Genomic DNA, 18889 nt, shown 5'->3' on the forward strand with positions numbered 1-18889 from the left:
GGTTAGCATAGCCAATAAGAAACTTGGCCAATAATATTAAGGCAAGTATGAGCAATTATCTGTCCATGGTTGCTTAAAAAAATGACACCAGAGTTTCTTGCCATTTTTGGATGGGAACTGGATAAAAACAGTAATACAAATCTTAAAATTGAGATATTTTTTTTAAAGGAAAAATAGACTGTACTTCAGTTTTGCTTAGATGTGTGATGTGAGTCAACCGTTTTTGATATTTAGACCACCAAATCTTAAAGACTATGCAGATGGTTTGGAAGGGGTTAGTAGCAAAGCTAGTGTTGATATTGTGGAAATTAATGAAAGTGAAAATTACAATGATGTTATTGCAGGGATGTGACTATCCAGCTAAAGTTGTTTCTCTGACATTCTAAGACTTAGATGTCTGAGTGATATCAGGATCTTCTTTTGATGGAAATTCCAGATTAGGTAATAAATCCATTTTCAGATACTGAGGAAGATGGGGTAGTGGAGGAACAACTCATAGAGCTGCAAAATGACATTGAGCTGAAGCCAAAGTTTAAGAAATCGTACCAAGAGTTTTGGTTACAGAGAGAAATTTTTGATCGCTATCCTGCACTATGGACAGTGGTTAAGAAGCTCCTTGTTGCATTTCCAACATCATATTTAGTGGAACGTGGCTTCAGTGTGGTCATCCAACTTCTCTCCAAGCAAAGAAATCGACTCCAGATTACTGAACGTGGTGATTTAAGACTCCTGCTAAGTGACTTAAAACCAGACATTGGGAAACTGGTATCACTTCATCAAGCCCATCCATCACATTAAGAATTTACTGAACAGTGAAGTAGTTACTAAATTTTACTGAGTTTACTAAGTTACTAGTTACTAAGGTTCTTGATAAATGACTATCAGACTTTGAAAACCTGGTATCACTGGATCATGTTCAACAATTTTGTTGAATTAACATTAACTAAAAAGGTTTTTAAATTGGATTTTGAATAAATGTGCAATAAATTGTTGCAGTTTTGAATTTTACTGTTACTATCTTCCTTTCGTCATGCAAACCAGCCAGTCACATGACCCCCCCCAGCCACACCCACCAAGCCACGCCCACAGAACCGGTAGTAAAAAAAATTGAATTCCACCACTGGGTGGGGGGCACTGAGGATCAGTTTGTAGCACCAAGGGGGTGGTGGACTGAAAAATTTTGGGAACCACTGGTCTATCTCGACGACATCCTTATCTACACGGAAACACGTGAGGAACACGTGACTTTGGTCCTCAAGAAACTCCGAGCCGCTGAACTTTATGCGAAATTGTCTAAATGTGAATTTCATCAGATCAATTACCTGGGATACCATATCTCCCACAAAGGCATCAAGATGGACCCGGCAAAAGTCCAGGCCGTTACTGATTGGGCGCCTCCTCGCACCCGCAAGCAATTGCAAAGTTTTCTGGGATTTGCAAATTTTTATCGTCAATTTATTCCTTCGTTCGCTAACATCGCTCTGCCCATTACAAATCTTCTAAAATCTAAAGGAGAAGCAAAACCTAGGCCAGGGAGCCTTTGAACTGGACTATGGAGTGTCAAGCCACTTTAAATAAATTAAAGCGACTCTTTGCAGTAGAGCCAGTTTTGAAACACCGATATGGATGCGCCATTCGTGGTACAGGCTGATGCCAGTGACGTGGCGGTGGGGGCGGTATTACTTCAAACAAACGCTGACGGTAAATTGCAACCGTGTGCTTAACCTCACATAAGCTTACAGAGACAGAAAGGAGATGGGCCATATGGGAGAAGGAAGCTTTTGCTGTTAGATGGGCTTTGATGACATGGCAACATTTCCTGGAGAGGGTGAAACACCCTTTTGAAGTATGGACTGATCATAAAAATTTAGAAGTGTTGAAGACCCCGCTAAAACTGTCACCTAAACAAGTGCGTTGGGCACAACACTTCAACCTGTTCAATTTTACCCTGAAATACATCCCGGGGGGGAAGAACTTTATGGCTGATACCTTGTCCAGGCTTCCCCAGTACAACAGCTCTAAACTGAGCATGGTTCATCCGGTCATCCCAGCTAGAAATATTGCTGCCCCAATGATTACTAGGAGCCAAGGCCCAGTAGACTTGGATGTAACTACGGACCTACTGAACAAACTCAAAGACGGCCTTGAATCCGATGACTGGTTCAAGGAACATTCTGATGAATGCACCATGAAAGATGGACTGGCATGGGTAGGAGCTAAACTGTATGTTCCGGCTGACCTGAAACCTGTCGTACTTCAACAGGCCCACGATTCGAGAATGGCAGGCCATTTTGGATTTGTAAAGACTTTGCATCTGATTAAGAGGCAATTTTGGTGGCCTTCATTGAAAAAAGACATTGAGTCCTACATAACCAGTTGTCCCATCTGTGCGGCTGCAAAAAGACCACCGGGGAAGCCCCAGGGTCTCCTCCAAAGTGTTACCCGTCCTGGGGCCCCATAGAAAGAGCTATCAATGGACTTTATTGTTGAGTTACCAGAAAGTCTGGGGAATACCGCATGCCTGACACCATTTTTCATGTATATTGGTTAAAAAATTGAAGATCAGCTTATCTGCAGATGGACTTATACACAAATATAATCGGAATTCAGCAGAAGTAGCCTGCAGTACTGCATTCTAACCACTGTGCCACAACAGCTCTTTAGTATATATAGTAGTACTTTTATGCCTGCTGGTTAAGATGTAGCATGGTAGAGCTTTTCAGAGAATGTCATCCTTGGGAGAAGCATTGTACAGCATGTTCTAATACAAACAGACTACCTGCACACAAAGTCATCATTGGAAAGCCTCTTTGTCCGTACCAAGAGAGCAAGAAGGCATAACAGTGGGGTATACATTGTGCCAAATACACACCTTGGCTGAGCTGTCCATTGCTCTCACTCGGCACCATGGGAAGTTCCCTGCTGGGCATGCTATCTGAGTGGTTCATGCATGGCTGCTCCAGGCTATCAGTGCTTTCTCTGTGGAGACAAGTATCATTAGCAATATTTCCATAGTCCAAGACCACATATACTGTATCTAACCATTTGATGTTGGCCACAGCAAATAAAGGTTCTAACTCTTGTTGTATCAATCAAGCCACTCTATGCACCTGATAAGTGAGCTGAAGCTCACAAATTCTTATGCCTTTTAATACAGGTAGTCCTCAAGTTACGACCACAATTGAGCCCAAAGTTTATGTTGCTAAGTAAAACTTTTGTTAAGTGAGTTTGCCCCATTTTATGACTTTTCTTGCCACAACTGTTAAATGAATCATTGCATTTGTTAAGTTAGTCACATGGTTAAGTGAATCTGTATTCCCCATTGACTTTGCTTGTCAGAAGGTAGCAAAAGCTGATCACATGACCCTGGGACACTGCAACTATCATAGATATGAACCTTGCATCTGAATTTTGATCATGTGACCATGGGGATGCTGCAATAGTTGTAAGTGTGAAAAATGGTCAAGTCACTTTTTAAAGTGCCGTTGTAACTTTGAACAGTCACTAAATGAACTGTTGTAAGTAGAGGACTACCTGTAATAGGTGTTAGAAAAGGGGCCACCAGACAACTTTTGATTTTTGCCACCACACAGCACTTGCCACACAACATGTTTCCTACACTATTAAACCCCATTTGTGAGTTTTCCAGAGACATTAGCTTCTACTGTTGGAAGCAAAAAGCCAAAATAACCTGGAGCTCTTCTCTGATTGCTTGTTTAAAGGAGTATCATGTACCTGTTCCACAGCCATCCAAACCTCAGGATTATACCACTGTTCAATTAAGGTATATTAAGAACATTATTGTTAATACCTGCATATCTGTTCTCTCTCTTATCTTAATTTTCCTTCTACAAGCTCTCATGAAAAACCTGCTTTATATAAAACTGGGTAATGAGTCATATTGTTTGTTATTATATCCCCGGTCTGTGCAGAAAAGACCAAGCCAGCATTGCCAATAATGAGAGATGATAGAGCTGTTGTCTAAACATCTGAACAGTTACACATTTTCCACACCTGGTCTATTATATAGAACCAGCAACTCTACAGAGGAAAAGTCTCAGTTCCCCATCAAGTTTCTGTTATATAACTCTTCTCTCTTTACTTGTTGACTGAATCTGGGACTTTAAACTATGTATTCTATGTATACTATGTATACTATGTATTCCACCACTGAGCTGTGGCCTTTCTTGATGCTTAAGGAAACTTACCCCAGGCCCATGCATTCCTGAATGTCAGTCAACCATGATCGCATCTGCAGTGAGTCAACAGTCTCAAGGATGTACTCCAAGGAACTTGACAGCTTGGAGGAAAGAGAAAAATAATAAATATACAACACTATAGGATGGGTTCTATTCTAAAGCCCGGTTTCCCTCTGAAATGATGAACTTGTATCAGTGAGGGTAGACCCCAACCTCAGCTGATATTATGAAGTTTATTGCAAACATGATATCCAAAATTGAAAAACATTCAATTGAAATGAATTGAATGAAGACCTGATCCCCATACCATACATTTCTTAGCTCTCTCTGTTTTGACTTTAGTACAGCTTTTAATAATATTTCAATCTCTGTAGTTTTAATGTTTTAATATGTTAATTATTTTTACTTGTTTTATACCTTACAAACCACCCAGAGTCACTTTGCAGGGGAGACAGGTGGCAAAAAAATGTAATAAATAAAAATTCAAGAATCTTGCATGCACATAAGCACAATTCAAATCCAAGGACTTAATCCAAAGCACGTGTATTATTATTATTAGAATTATATAACTTGTCAAATATAACTAAGATGAACATTGTTTTATTTGTTTTAAAATGTGATTAGAAAGGGGATATTTTTTCAATATAACAGTGGCATAATTAAAAATTAGAAAGGGTAATAAGGGAAGATTAGAATTCAATATAAATCTGTGTATTACTATTAGAATTATATAAGTCTGTTAAACATATCAAATATGATTACTGGTATTTTATCTGTAGTAAAAGGAATAATATCAAGAATATGGAGATTGGCATAAAACATACTATACTGAAATATGGAATAATTAAGGAAAGATTATAATTCAACAAAATATGTGTATTACTACTAAAAGTTTATAAGATTGTTAATTGTGTTAAATATGAAGAGTATTGTTTTATTTGTACTAAAATGTAACTCTGGTTCCACACTGTTCACACAACGATAGGTTTGTAGAAAAATTAAAAATAAAAAACTTTTTTCTCTTATGAAAATGCAACAGGCAAGAAGCAGACAACTGCTAAAAAGAAACTCCAGCCAGAGGTTAGTGATGGATTCTGATTCAACGAACAGAAGAGGAAATTCAGTTCTATGCATCCCTTGGCTAGAGATACACTATATTGCCAAAAGTATTCACTCACCCATCCACATAATCAGAAGCAGTTGTGAGCGAATACTTTTGGCAATATAGTGTACATCAATACTAATGTTTCAATTATTACCAAATCTGAACTGTACCCCATCAATCTTTTTCTGACCTTCAGCATAAAGGTGTTCTCTTTGTCTGGCATCTCCAGTGGAGTTGTTGTCCGCACATCCATTACACAGGAACAAGCAATGCAGACCCGTGGCTTTGTTGCCTGATGGTTGGGGTAGAAAAAAAAGACTGTTAGAACATTATTCTCAAGGCCTAAATTAGGAACACCAAGCTTTTGACTTTTCCCCATGACTTTTCTCTTGTCTGAACACAATGACTCATCACTCACCTTTGGTGGGATGTAGAACTCCAACAGGTAACCCTCCCCTTCTCCCTTCCCTGCTTTGCGCAGGAGAAGGCGGCATTTCTGCCAGTGTGTCCTACTGCTCCCTCCTGACCCATCATCAGCCACAATGTAGTTCAGTAGGCCTTCACGGCGCACACCAGCCAGTTCGACTCGGAGAGTGGCTGGGGAGGCTTTGTTGAGCCGAAGACGTTCAAAACGGTGAGTCCAACGCTCTGAGTCACCACCCACCGAAGAATTGGGATTATTGTTGGCTCCAGTGGGTGTCCCGTTTCTATCACCAGAGGATGGTTCAGCCGAGGTCTTCCACTGTAGAATGCCACGTACACTACCTCGGACACTGAGGCTAACACTGCGCAAAGAAAAGCGCTTCTTCAGCTTTGGCTTCGTAGCGGTAATGGCTGCCACAGCAGAAACATCTTCAGAACTGCAGGACTGGCTGCTAGAGAGGCCAGAGGGTGGGCCCAATGGAGGTTCAACAGGGGAAGCCACCAAGGAGTCACTGCAGGTCTCAGAGAGGTGCTGTGCAGAAGAACCACCAGTGAAAGGGGCAATGTCACAGCAAGGTGGCGAGTCACTGGTGTAAGCCCGGCTCACCTCAGCCTCAAAATGTTCTAGGAAGTGCTCTGCAAAGCGGTGTGAGAAAGCAGCTTCGGCTCCTGGGGTGGCAAACTGAGGGTTCTCACCAAGGAAGGTCTGGAAACGACGGGCAAAATCAACTGCAACAGCACGAGCGTGGACTTCGCAGAATTCCCGCCAACCCAAGGAGGGGAGAGAGGTGGGTTCCCCCACCATTCCTCCCCCAACTGGTGATAATGGCACTGCGCTTCCGTTCATGACCGCCCAGGTGGGGCTAGGTAACAATACATCCAGTGCCAGGATTGGGTTGCTATTAGTATTAGTGGTTTTGTGACCTGAAGAGGGACAAACAGAAGATTTATTATAAGCTAGAGCTTGCACATTTTGGGGTAGCAGAAGCAATGCTAACTAGATAATTGGGCTAGCTAAAAATAAGCACTATTCCTTAGTGAAAGCAAAGCTAAACATTTTTTGGATAAAATAAATTCTCAGACTGAATCAGTAAGCCAAGTATCACCCCATATTTATTGTATGGATGTGGGGATGATTAGGTCACAATGGTGTGATAAATCTTACCATCAGACTGAACCACCATATTTCTGTATAATTAATACGGTCTCGGGGAAAACAAAGATAGGTAAAATATAAACTGCAGTACATTGGCAAGTTTCCATTAGATGAACAATCCCTTGCTGGATTTTGAGATTTCCAAAGAATGCTTGGACCAAGTACATTATATGGTGATCTTAATTTGCAAGACACTATATTTTTGATAAAGAATGCATACTGAAAGTTGTACTTCTTTGGCAAATTGAAATACATCTGTTGAAATGATATTTCTAACAAATTTAAGATTCAGTCAACCATCCCCTAAAATAGATAAAGCAAAAGATTATGCCTACCTCATGAACATATGTAGTACAGTTCTTACTATAGTATTTCCCATGCTTGAAATCATTTTTACACAGAACACCCGCATATCAAGGGAAAAACTTTTAATGTTTTACATGGAGGGAGTTTTCAGTCTAAGCATGTCTTTTCAAACCAATAACATATTTGCATTTCCAAAATGTCAAAACCTCAAAAAAGGAACTGTATCATCAACTATCAACTCATTTGGTAAAACATAATCTGTAAAGGTTTCATGCAAGAACCTAAGTCTTTCCACAGTACAGCTAACTCTCAAAAGCTATTTGTATAATTATGCAATTCAGTCTTCCCTTGTTCTTTAAATTTGAGACTAGTCCAAATTTTTTGGTCTCACAAAAGAGAACATACATATCTCTGTTATCCCTTAGGAAAAGCCTAGGTCACTTTATTTTCATACCATCATTATTATTTTTAATAGATAACTCAAAGCAACAAACTTACCTAAAACTCCTTCCTACTATTTTCCCCAACAGCAACCCTGTAAGGTAGGTTGGGCTGATGGCCCCAAGTTACCGGGTCAGCTTTCATGGCTAAGGTGGGACTAGAATAATGTATTATATTCAAATAGTACCAGAACTATTTTATAACCTATTCTCTAGATCAGTGATGGCGAATCTTTTCAGCACCAAGTGCCGAAAAGGTAGAGCGGAAACATTGTACGTGTGCACACTCATCAAGGCCACGCTCCGGAAAAGCCAAACTTCCATGTTCTAGTGCTCATGTGTGCCTGACGATCAGCTGGCCGGCACACATGCGCAGGCTGGTTTTCGGCACTGCCACACGCGCAAACAGACCACACTCTGGAAAAGCCAAACTTCTGGGTTCTAACACGCATGCACACCCAACAATCAGCTGGCCGGCGTGCATTCACACAGTGGTTTTCGGCACTGCTGCGTGCGAGAAGGACAGCTGATCATCACGACTGCATGCATGCCAGAAAGCCAGAAGACAAACAGGCAAGGGTGTGCCAGCACGGACGTGGGTTCACGTGCCACTTTGGGCACACGTGCCATAGGTTCGCCATCACGGCTCTAGACCTTTGATTTTTAAACTGAGAGTGAATACTATTCAATTCAGCAAAGATACCGAACCTTCCTTGAAATGTGCATTTCTTTGAACGTGGGATCAGCATAAGTAGGAAAACATGTATCTAATGAAGAACAAGATAAATGTTGTGGGATGGTCCTACCTACATGGAAAATAGTGAAAATTTGCTGTAGCTGTATCTTTTAGGCATGCAACCAAGGACCTGGAAATGCCATTAAATATAGGATTTTTTTTTTTGCATGAAAAGCAAAAGCTCTGAGATGCTGTACTTTCTGTGGTTTAGGCACTAAAGCAAAAAATGATAGAGGGAGCAACACTACTAGCTAAAGATATTGGAGCGGAACCAGCTTATCTGCAAGCAATTATGTGCAGACTGGAAACGCTTTAATTGCTTGTCACATGCATTTCAAAGACAGGGCGTTACACGCCTTAAGGACCTCCTGCATCGGAGTGAACAGATTCACATGACGTGGCTCCTTTCTCGCCACGCTCCTGCTGACGGGAAAAGCCCCGCTTGGCGACATGCTGCTGCACTCTTCAGAAGTTGCCCGCGCGACCTTTTGAGCGCCGTTGATGGGAAGCAAAGAGCCGCTTGATTGACTAGCCCCACAATCGTACCTTGAGCTAGACTGTGAAGTAAAAGGCACCACCACCACCCCACCTCCAGATCTTGGACCCAGCAACCCGAGACATCGCACTCGATGGAGGGGCGGGGACAGAAGACGAGTCATTCTCAAGGGCGGACAGGGGAGCCGAATGGAGGGGGAAAGGTCTCCGCGCGAGCGGGAAAAGGGGCCTCGGTTCGGTTGGGCGCAACTGCCACTCACCACCCCGGCCTTGGGTTCCTTCCAGGAGAAAGGGTTTGCCTGTCCCCCTCTCTCCATCCCTGGCTTTCTTGCAGCATTTCCGCTTCCGGGTTTGTTTTTTTTGCAGTTTCTGTCAATAATAGTTTTCCTGTTTTCACTTCCGTCTTCGTCATCAACTCGGAGGAAGAAAAGCCGAAGGGATGTAAACAACGAGCTTTACCCATAGAGAGTAAATGTACCCGGCTAGAAGGGTCACGGGAAATTCAGAGATTCTGTAACGTAGCTCTCCTCCGTTGGACGTTGCGTCCAAGTCGTTACCATGGCGGGCCGTGACATAGTTTAACGACTGCTCAAGGGACGCTTCGGTTGTTCGGGCAACGGCAGTTACCATTTGGGGAATTGCGAAAAGCACGCGGAACTCCTCGCCTTTCGCAATTCTCCGAATGGTAACTAGGAAGTACTGTAAACCCCACGCCATTCAACGGGGTTGTTCTTATGCCAAGGTTGGAAGTGCTTGTATGCGACTTTTGTGCATATACAGAGTGCTTTCTCTAAGGAAAGCCTTCTGTCAACCTAGATGGCTAGATGAATTTCCACACTAAAAATGTGTTTGGCGTTCCAAACCCTGCCATCTATATTTTTTTCCCGTCCCACTTATGATTCATGCCTCCAGTTATAGCCGATTAGTCACTGTTTGGTCGTGACAGGTACAGGTAGTCCAGTGCTGGGATTCAAATAATTTAACAACCGGTTCTCTGCCCTAATGACTGACTGGGTTAAAGAATAAAATATGGATTAAAAATATAAGAATGAAGACGTGGCATAAAAGGAACAGTTGGAAACTTGCTTAAAGGGACAGGGAAATGTCATCAGCCCTCAACCACAACATGTTCCAGTAAAAGTCCCTATGTCAAAAGTCCAAAACCACAAGGTTCAAATAAAGTTCGTTAATGAAACGTAGCCCTTACCTGTAACAAAAGGAGAAGTAAGACCCCCATCTCCTTATAGGGCTTTTTCCCCAAGGTAACCAATAAGAAATGAGTTAAGTGTTTCCGTGTTACACTGTCTTTGAGAATGTATAAGAATGCGTGCTTCGATAATAAAGATTGTTCAGAATTTCCAATGCTAGCTATGTGCTTGCTTTCTGAACCTGGCTGCCAAATAAACTTTTCCTGTATCCTGAGAAGTCTAAGCCTGTCATTTTCTGCAACAGGGTGGGCATGGCTGGGTGGTCATGTGACTGGGTGGTCATGGCCAACTCGACGTCACTTCTTTGCCCCAATGACTGTTTTAAGTATATAAAAAGATATACTGTAAGGTATATGCATTTAATACTTAAATAAGAACAATAAAAGAGGTGCAGAAAGCTAGATTTTGTTGAAAGAGTTTTACAATATTAATAAAAAACTACTAGATTGTTGCAGGAAATTAAGGGACTCAAATATCGGAATCAAAAGAAGTTGCTTTATTGGTACCAAGGTTCAGAGCATGTTAAGGCAAGACAGCCATTTGACATCTGAACAACAACTTATAGAAAAGACAGCCTTTATATATTTTTCAAAAGCAGCAGAACACGTGAATATAACATGCTAGTGCTGATGTGTTCGTAGTTTCTGTTACTACATATCTTGCTTAACTTGCTCCAGTAACTTCTTGTGGCTAGCTTGTCCTTCTTGAGCCATATGTGTGAACTGTAGCTGAACTGCAGTTTTGGCTTTTAACATTTCCTGAGTCAGCTCTGCCCCATGTGATTTATGTCTGAACCATGACCCTGTTTCCCCCCTCCCCCAAGGGTGTGGCATAAATCACATTCTCCAATGGAGCATTTTCATGAGCTGTAGAAAACATGCCTCTCCAGCTGGCTCTGGATACAATCTGGAGAAAGGTATGTGTGGAATGTGCTTCTGGTCCTGGCAGCTCCCCCTTCCTTCCTATGGCAACTTGAGAGCAGGCCAGGAATGCTTTACGAGTTGACAGTTACAACAGCACTGGAAAAAGTGATTTCAGGGATACACATATGGAGCTCTATCTAGAGAGTTTATAATTTAGAATGCATTGATTCTACCTTAATTAATTATGTTTGTTTTGTGGTTTTATTGATTTTACATACTTTTAATTAGGGCTATTGTGGAAGTTTTAGTTATTTTCTATATGTTTGGTAAACCTCTGAAAGTAATATTTGACTGTGGTAGGATGTGGTGATTTTCCCGGCTACCCATGAAAGACACTGGACACAAGGATTGTCCTTGGGATGAGTAGCCCCGGGCAAAGCCCGGCACACCCTATTTATTCAAATACACAAGAAAGTCTAAAGCACCAAAAGATAATTAGTTACACGTAAAAGTACACATGAGGAGTTAATTATCACCATTCAAAGAATCAAAGTTCCTTACAGACAATCCACATATCCTGTCAGACATGAGTACGTGACCAAGAGCACAGCAATTCAATCCCACAACTCCTCCTTTTTTTTTCTATTTCCTTCACTTGCAAATGTTGTGATTTTCATAAGCTCATCTTGGCTGCTTGAGTACATAATTGTCCTTTTTCCAGATACCATATTCCTACATACAGACATCAAGGATAGAATACATTGAATACAACAGCAAAACAGCACAAGGGCTACAACCACCATGATTCCGGTGGAAATTATGCTCCGAATCCAGGACCCATCAGGCAACCAGGACCACATGGCTCCCCATATGTCTACGGCACCCAAACCAGTCCCTTGGAGCGGATTATTCTTGATCATATCTTCCATAACTTGCACTGTTTTAGTGATATTAGGTGAATTATCATGTATATACATACAGCAATGAGAATGAATCAAAGCACACACACCTCCCTTAGCAGCCAAAATAATATCAAGAGCATACCGATTTTGCAAAGTAACTTCTCTTATCTCTTTCAATTCCTGATTAATAAGTTTAACACTTAATATGGTTTCATTAAACATGGCAACAGTCCAATTATTCAAAATATGCAAATCTCTATAATTCATAGCAACTCCTAATGGAGGTTAAATTGCTCGACTGAATTGTGTGTCTAAATTACCCCCCAAAGAAAGAGGAGATTCGATGTTATCCCTTTTGTTGCGAAGTCGAGTGTTAGGTAATTTATCAATAGCATAAACCACAGGAATCACCAAACCAAAAGTACAAATTCCTTTCCAGTCCTTAGGGAGTTGACGATATCCTTCGTTTCCACACAGGAGCCACATGCCATTTGGCACGGCAACTTTTCCAGACGAGTTAGCTATGGTGATTAAGGTTTCCATAAAACTACAAGCCCAATATTCAGTCACTGTCATATTCTCATTACTTTCGTAGATCGTGGAGCCCTTCGTACTTCTGCTTTTGGCAGTCAACTGACTCATTATTGCAGAACATCTCTGAGAGGAACTCCAAATATGAGTCTTATTACATTGGGACCAATTCCCCATGCTAATGGCATTAGAAAACAACCCAAATGATTGGAAACAAATAGAAGCACTCTCTCTCAACTTTAAATGAACCTTAGCTGATATACTATATGTGTCCTCAAACTCAGGCATAAAGGTTTTCCACCCACTAAAATTAAAAGGCAACCCATGTAATGTTAACCCTCCCCTTGCATCCCCAGGCATATGCATACAAATCCAACAATTTGTAAGATTCAATTTTTTAGCAGTCTTAGCAACATCCTTTACGAAATTATTATTGTTCCAAAGATCATCTCCAAGGTCTCCTGCTTTGCCAATATATTGTTCAATGGTTGGTTTCAGGTAATTGGCTTCAGGTAAACATTCACATCACTGGACAGCTGTTTTGGCAAGATTGTATTGGCCACTGTGCTGTCTGTAAAGTCATCTTGGTCATCTCTGGAACTGGATTTGAGAACTGGTCACATGCTAGAATCCACAAAGATCTGTGGAAGCAAGCACAGCATGTCCTCGTCCCCCTTGCGGGGGAGGCAAACAAACTTTTTAAATCTATTATGTTACCTATGCCAAATTAGCCAAATTGGGGTACACCAAATTGTTAGGTACCCAAAATCCCTCCTTTTTTATTTGTTTGAGAAGACAGTCCCTAAGGACCAATTAAGGAAAAAAAAAACCCAAAATTAAAATAATGTTCCAATTAATACAAGATTACAAAAAGCCCAATGAAAAATAGGCCAGGCCATTATCAGTCTTTAAAAAAAAAGTTTGCCCAAGGCAGTAAAGGCTGAAAAAAGGTGAGAAAAAAACATGATTAGCCGTTTCTTCTCAATAAAATGTGGCCAAAAAAAAATAGATAAATGAATTTACTTCTAAGGAGCCAAAAAGGAAACATAGGTGACATCCATTTGCCATAGTGATTAGAGGCCAAATCATGGGGATTAAGTTCCGTTTCCCCAGAGGGGAATGCCCCAAAACACTGGGGGCAAGATGAAACAATTTGCTTGACCTGGTTGAGTGGCATATGGCAAAATTGTGCCAGTCCCCAGGCATTTTGATGAAAAAATTATCAAAAAAAATGTGAAGAAAAAACATAGTTAAAAAAATTACCTAGAAAATTAAAACTAAGTTGACACACATAATGAAAGTCAGAAATATAGTTTAAAAGTTTGTTAAAAAAGATGTGAAAAGTTAAAATAGCAACAGACAATTTTTAGTGTTGCAAGAACAACGGTATTGCGAGGTAGGAAAAGAAGTCTTTAAACACGCAAGCCAAAGAACTTCAGGCAAATGATATGAAATGCAGACTACATAGTCAGTTAAAGCACACTGAAGAAAGAAACTGTTCTGAAAACAAAATTAAAAATCAGATTTTGGAATAGGAAAAATAATATTAATTAAATCGGTCCAATTTCTACAACAAACCCAAGGTTATTAATTCAACAACTGCCTAAAAAATAATAATGGCAAGACATTTTAAAACGGAGTCTTTTTATCTTAAAAATATTAAAAGAATAAGCTGACAAGTTACGCAAACCACAAATGGAATGCTCAAAATCTCATTAATCTTTTCAACTGTGGCAAGGGCACGAAAGAGAAACAAAATAAATCAAATAAAAAACTTTAAGTAAACCGGCAGATGCAGACGGAGGAACCCAAACAAAGGTTCCCGTCAGCTGCCATAAAGTAATTAGCAAAATACCTCCGTGTGCATTTAAACAAAGAAATTTGGAGCAAAAAGATTGTAACATTTCATGCAGTTATGCTTTTTTCTGGAACAATCTGCAATACAATACAATACAATACAATAGTAGAGCTGGAAGGGACCCTGGAGGTCCTCTAGTCCAACCCCCCTGCCTAGGCAGGAAACCCTATACCATTTCAGACAAATAACCATTCAACATCCTCTCAAAGACCTCCAGTGTTGGGGCATTCACAACCCCTGGAGGCAAGCCGTTCCATTGACCAACTGCTCTTAGAGGCATTCACAGGTATCACTGGGTCGTTTCATACACACACTCATGGTAAAAATGAGCAGACACTCATTCTCCCCGCCTTTCCTACTTCCCTCCAAAGAATGACCCAGAAGGAAGATTGGGGGGGGGGGGGGAGAGAAATTCACACAGGCAATCACGTGGATCTCTGGATCCATTCACTTATCACTCCCTGGGGCATGGGGGACACATACTCACATTCATACTGCAATCAGACCTTCATGCTTGCTCATGCCAAACAATCATAGGTATTTCAGGAAGCTTTTTTTTTTTTCACAAGCCACCAAGCTTCATTTTCTTTTATTAGAGGATCTCACCCTCCCTTCAGGTTTGGAAATGATAACACACATGTATACACACACATTCCATTAAACAACTTTGTAACTTACTGTTTCTTTATATGAAAAGGAATCAAACTACATTCATACCAACTTTTACCATCAACATACTCACATTTGCACTGCAATCATTAATTTCACATACAAAAATCCCATTTCATTCTTTCTTCATGCAAGGCAGTTATTACAATTATTTCAGGGAGCTGTACATAAGCCAATGAGCTCCATTTTCTATTATTAAAGGATCTCAACTTCCCTCCAGGTCTGGAAATGATCACACACACACACATACATGCACAAATACCATGGAACAACACTTTCAGGCCTGGGGGAGATGCACACCTAGATGCACACCTAAGAATTTCTTAACAGACATTACATCAAATTAATCAAGTCCAATTACCTAGGTCTTCCATTCAGACAGGCTTTACCTTATTACCTGCTAAATTTCTTACTTTTGCTTGAAGTTACCCCGTTGTTCTATTTCCTTAAGCACTAGATTGTTAATGCCTGTCTCTGCCCTGGGGTGTTCGTTTCTAATTTGGACCTGCCAGCTGTGCTGGCTAATTTTTAAAGATCCAAATTCTATCTTGATATCCCAGCAATTTCTGGCATAGTTTTAAAGACCAAGATGTATGGAGACTTTCATTAACACATCGTTTGCATCTGGGTGGGGCCCTTGATTCATCTGATGGTGGCCAGAAAATCAGCAAATTTGTTGACAAAATCTAAATCAAAGCTGTCTTCTGGAAGCCAAGTTTCTACTTTAGGACCAATCGAGTAGGTTGGCCAGATAAATGTGCAGAGGTTCTTTACTCAGGTTGAAGGCAAACCTTTAGCAGGAATTTCCTTCATTTCATACATGCACACACAAGGCAACACTCTCCTCCTCCCCCCAAAAGGGAAAAAAATCTATACTCACCTGAAGAGTACAATCTTCTAGGGCTGAAAGACAGGAGAACAAGGTTCCCTCCCCCACAGAAAAGGCATTGTTGGAGGATTAGAGGTAAGGGAGGGGCGTTGGGGGGGTAGATAGCTTGCAGGCAGAGTTTGAAAAATAAAACCATCAGTTACTAAACAGATAAACATTATGGGAATATCACAGATGAGAAATGGAGTCTGGATTCACATGCTTCAGGAAAGAAATGAACAGGTAAAATCATTTAGACACACAATAAAGGCAAGGATGAAACTTTTTTAACTGCCAGGAAATCTCTTCCCAGCTCCAAGCCGTTTCTCTCCTTAATCAGTTTTATTTCTTTCTCTTTCAACTGACCTGCTTTCCCATTAAGCTGAAAATAAAAGTAATTTCGCCTAGTTATCTCTTTTATCTCCTTGACGTGTTCTAACCGAACTGTTGAGAGATCACCACTCATACTCACGTAGAATCAGAGTCGACCCGCGACAAACTGATGAAGAGCTCTGGTCCAAGTCCTGGCGAAAGTAGAGTGGAAGGCGGACGCATTGGGGGGAATCCCGTTGGATTTTCCCTTTCCAATCACTTCGGGGGTCACCACTTGTGGTGATTTTCCCGGCTACCCATGAAAGACACTGGACACAAGGATTGTCCTTGGGATGAGTAGCCCCGGGCACCAAAAGATAATTAGTTACACGTAAAAGTACACATGAGGAGTTAATTATCACCATTCAAAGAATCAAAGTTCCTTACAGACAATCCACATATCCTGTCAGACATGAGTACGTGACCAAGAGCACAGCAATTCAATCCCACAGTAGGTTAGAGCTGGCATTTCTCTAGGTATATTAGACAATAATCCCCTTCATCCCTAGGTTTTGGCACAGCTATTGCTATGTAAACTGGATCTGGTGGTAGTTCTAATCCAAGAAAACTGCTTGAGGAGTCTGAAATACATAGATAAATCTGAATTTTATTACAGAAAGTTGCATTTACTTCCTAGCAGCTCTGCTTCAAAGGTCCTGGATATTATGGTAAGTTGTTATGTTGCAGAAAATGACAGGGCTTAGACGTCTCAGGATTCAAGGAGAAGTTTATTGGCAGCCAGGTTCAGAAAACTAGTCAAAGGCTAGTATTGCAAGTTCTGAACAACCTTCATCATTGAAGCACACATTCTTATACATTCTCAAAGGCAGCATAACACGGAAACACTTAACTCATTTCTTATTGGTTACCGTGAGGAAAGAAGCCTTATAAGTAGATATTGTCTTACTTCTCCTTTTGTCTTGGGCCATAGGTACTGACTACGTGTCTCTGTATGAACTTTAGCTGAACTCTGTGGTTTTGGACATTTGACATAAGGACTTTTACTGGAACTTTTACTGGACTGCTGTGGTTTAGGGTTTATGACATTTTCCTGTTTTTGTACACGCCTTACAAGCAGGCTTTTATCTCTCCCTTCTGCCACATCTGACTTTTATATTTTAATTCACTTTTTATCCTGCTTTAGTTACAAACAGGACATTTCACTTCTCAGCCTTCTATTTCGTTTATAATTTAACACTGAATTATGTGTGGCTTACTCTTTAAGGAAGATTAATCTTAATCCTGAAATTTAATCTTGATGGAAGATTTATGGTTATCTTTCCTATTATGTTTCCTTGAAAATATTTTTGTGTAATTCTGTAAAGACTATGATTTCCTCATGTTCTTCAGAGTTTTTTGACAGCCCACTATGTGAATGTGTGATCTAAGCTCCCAACTTAGATTGACACTTTCTCAGTACTTTTTGTTTTTGTTTTCCTGGACAAAGGCATTAGCTCAAGAATTGAATTACCATGGAAATCAGTTATCAAGCAAAAAAGGTTCGCCATCGCTGCCCTAGGCATTGTATACAGGTAGTCCTCGACTTATAACAGTTCATTTAGTGACCATTCAGAGTTAAAATGACACTGAAAAAAGTGACTAATGATGTTTTTCACACTTACAACTGTTGTGGCATCCCCATGGTCAAGTGATCAAAATTCAGATGGCAACTGACTCATATTTATGATGGTTGCAGTGTCCCAGGGTCACGTGACCCCCTTTTGCAACCTTCTGTCAAGTAAAGTCAATGAGGAAACCAGATTCCCTTAACAACCATGTTACTAAGTTAACAACTGCAGTGATTCAATTAACAAATTGAATTTAACAAATGTTAATTGAATGGCAATGTTAATTGAATGGCAAATGGCAATGTATATAAGCTATGATTACATTACTGTTACTTTAAATGATAGGGGGATGTAATTGGTTTGTTACCTCAAGCAGCCATAAGAGGGAGCCAGAATGGTTGTTAGATTTCTCTCTCTGTTTTGTTAGAAGCTGATCAGGTGTATTTTGAGGTATTGTGGTTTGCTACTGTTTAGCTGTATTTTGTGTCTTAGACTGACTATTTGATAACTGAATTACTGAACCGTGTATGACTTGGACTGTTAACCGGACTCTGAATACCTCTATATTTCTACATAGTAAACTACTATATTTTTATACTATTCAGTGTCTCTGTATGCTGGTTTGTGCGTGTTATTCCATATCATTCGCATTACGCTTCTCTGCATACTCGCTTTCCTAACGGGGAGCTTAATTACTTAACACTAGTTATGGGCCCAGTGTACCCTGTGTACCCAGAGTGTACCAGACGTAGCTAAAAAGAGAGTTGGTGTTGATACGCATTACCGTATACAGATAGCTGTTTAGTTTATAAGTGTTTACTATTATGGAGAAGATGGCACACGCACCATCAGCAAATTTATCACTGATAACCCGGTTGGATGAAACAAACTATGTTTCCTGGTCAATGAAGTGCAGCTTACTTCTGCGTACTGAGGGATTGTGGGATGCCGTACAGAATCCACCGGACGTGACTTCTTGGGATCCAGATGACGAGGATGATGCCAAGAAAATAGCAGAGTTTCAAAGATGCAACGAACGAGCATTGTGTATAATTGGTCTAACGTTGACTGACCAACAGTTAGTTCATATTCGTGGGGAGAATTCTGCTCAAGATGTTGGGAGAATTTGAAGAAGATACATGTACGTGACACTGTAAGTGCACATATACATCTTACCCGCAAACTGTTTA

General features: G+C 40.6%; 1 protein-coding gene across 7 annotated transcripts in view; it reads right to left on the reverse strand.

The window, feature by feature from the left end:
- Positions 1 to 10105, reverse strand: part of LOC309400796 (SH2B adapter protein 1-like) — an 84269-nt gene extending 74164 nt beyond the window's left edge. For 4 of the 7 annotated variants that reach the window (XM_081969482.1, XM_081969477.1, XM_081969480.1 and 1 more), the window contains exons 1-6: positions 9121 to 9273; positions 6893 to 6933; positions 5723 to 6651; positions 5495 to 5596; positions 4209 to 4300; positions 2873 to 2979 (exon numbers count right to left, since the gene is read on the reverse strand). In XM_081969482.1, the coding sequence (XP_081825608.1) occupies positions 2873 to 2979; positions 4209 to 4300; positions 5495 to 5596; positions 5723 to 6651; positions 6893 to 6911 (1249 nt within the window). In that variant the 5' untranslated portion in view covers positions 6912 to 6933; positions 9121 to 9273. Of the gene's footprint in view, positions 1 to 2872; positions 2980 to 4208; positions 4301 to 5494; positions 5597 to 5722; positions 6652 to 6892; positions 6934 to 9120; positions 9275 to 9790 lie in introns of those variants that run through there. The other 3 variants (XM_081969481.1, XM_081969479.1, XM_081969478.1) reach the window with 3 other exon arrangements.
- Positions 10106 to 18889: the final 8784 nt, after the last annotated feature.

Source organism: Natrix helvetica, assembly GCF_964273705.1.
Source record: "Natrix helvetica genome assembly, chromosome: W".
NCBI lineage: Eukaryota > Metazoa > Chordata > Lepidosauria > Squamata > Natricidae > Natrix > Natrix helvetica.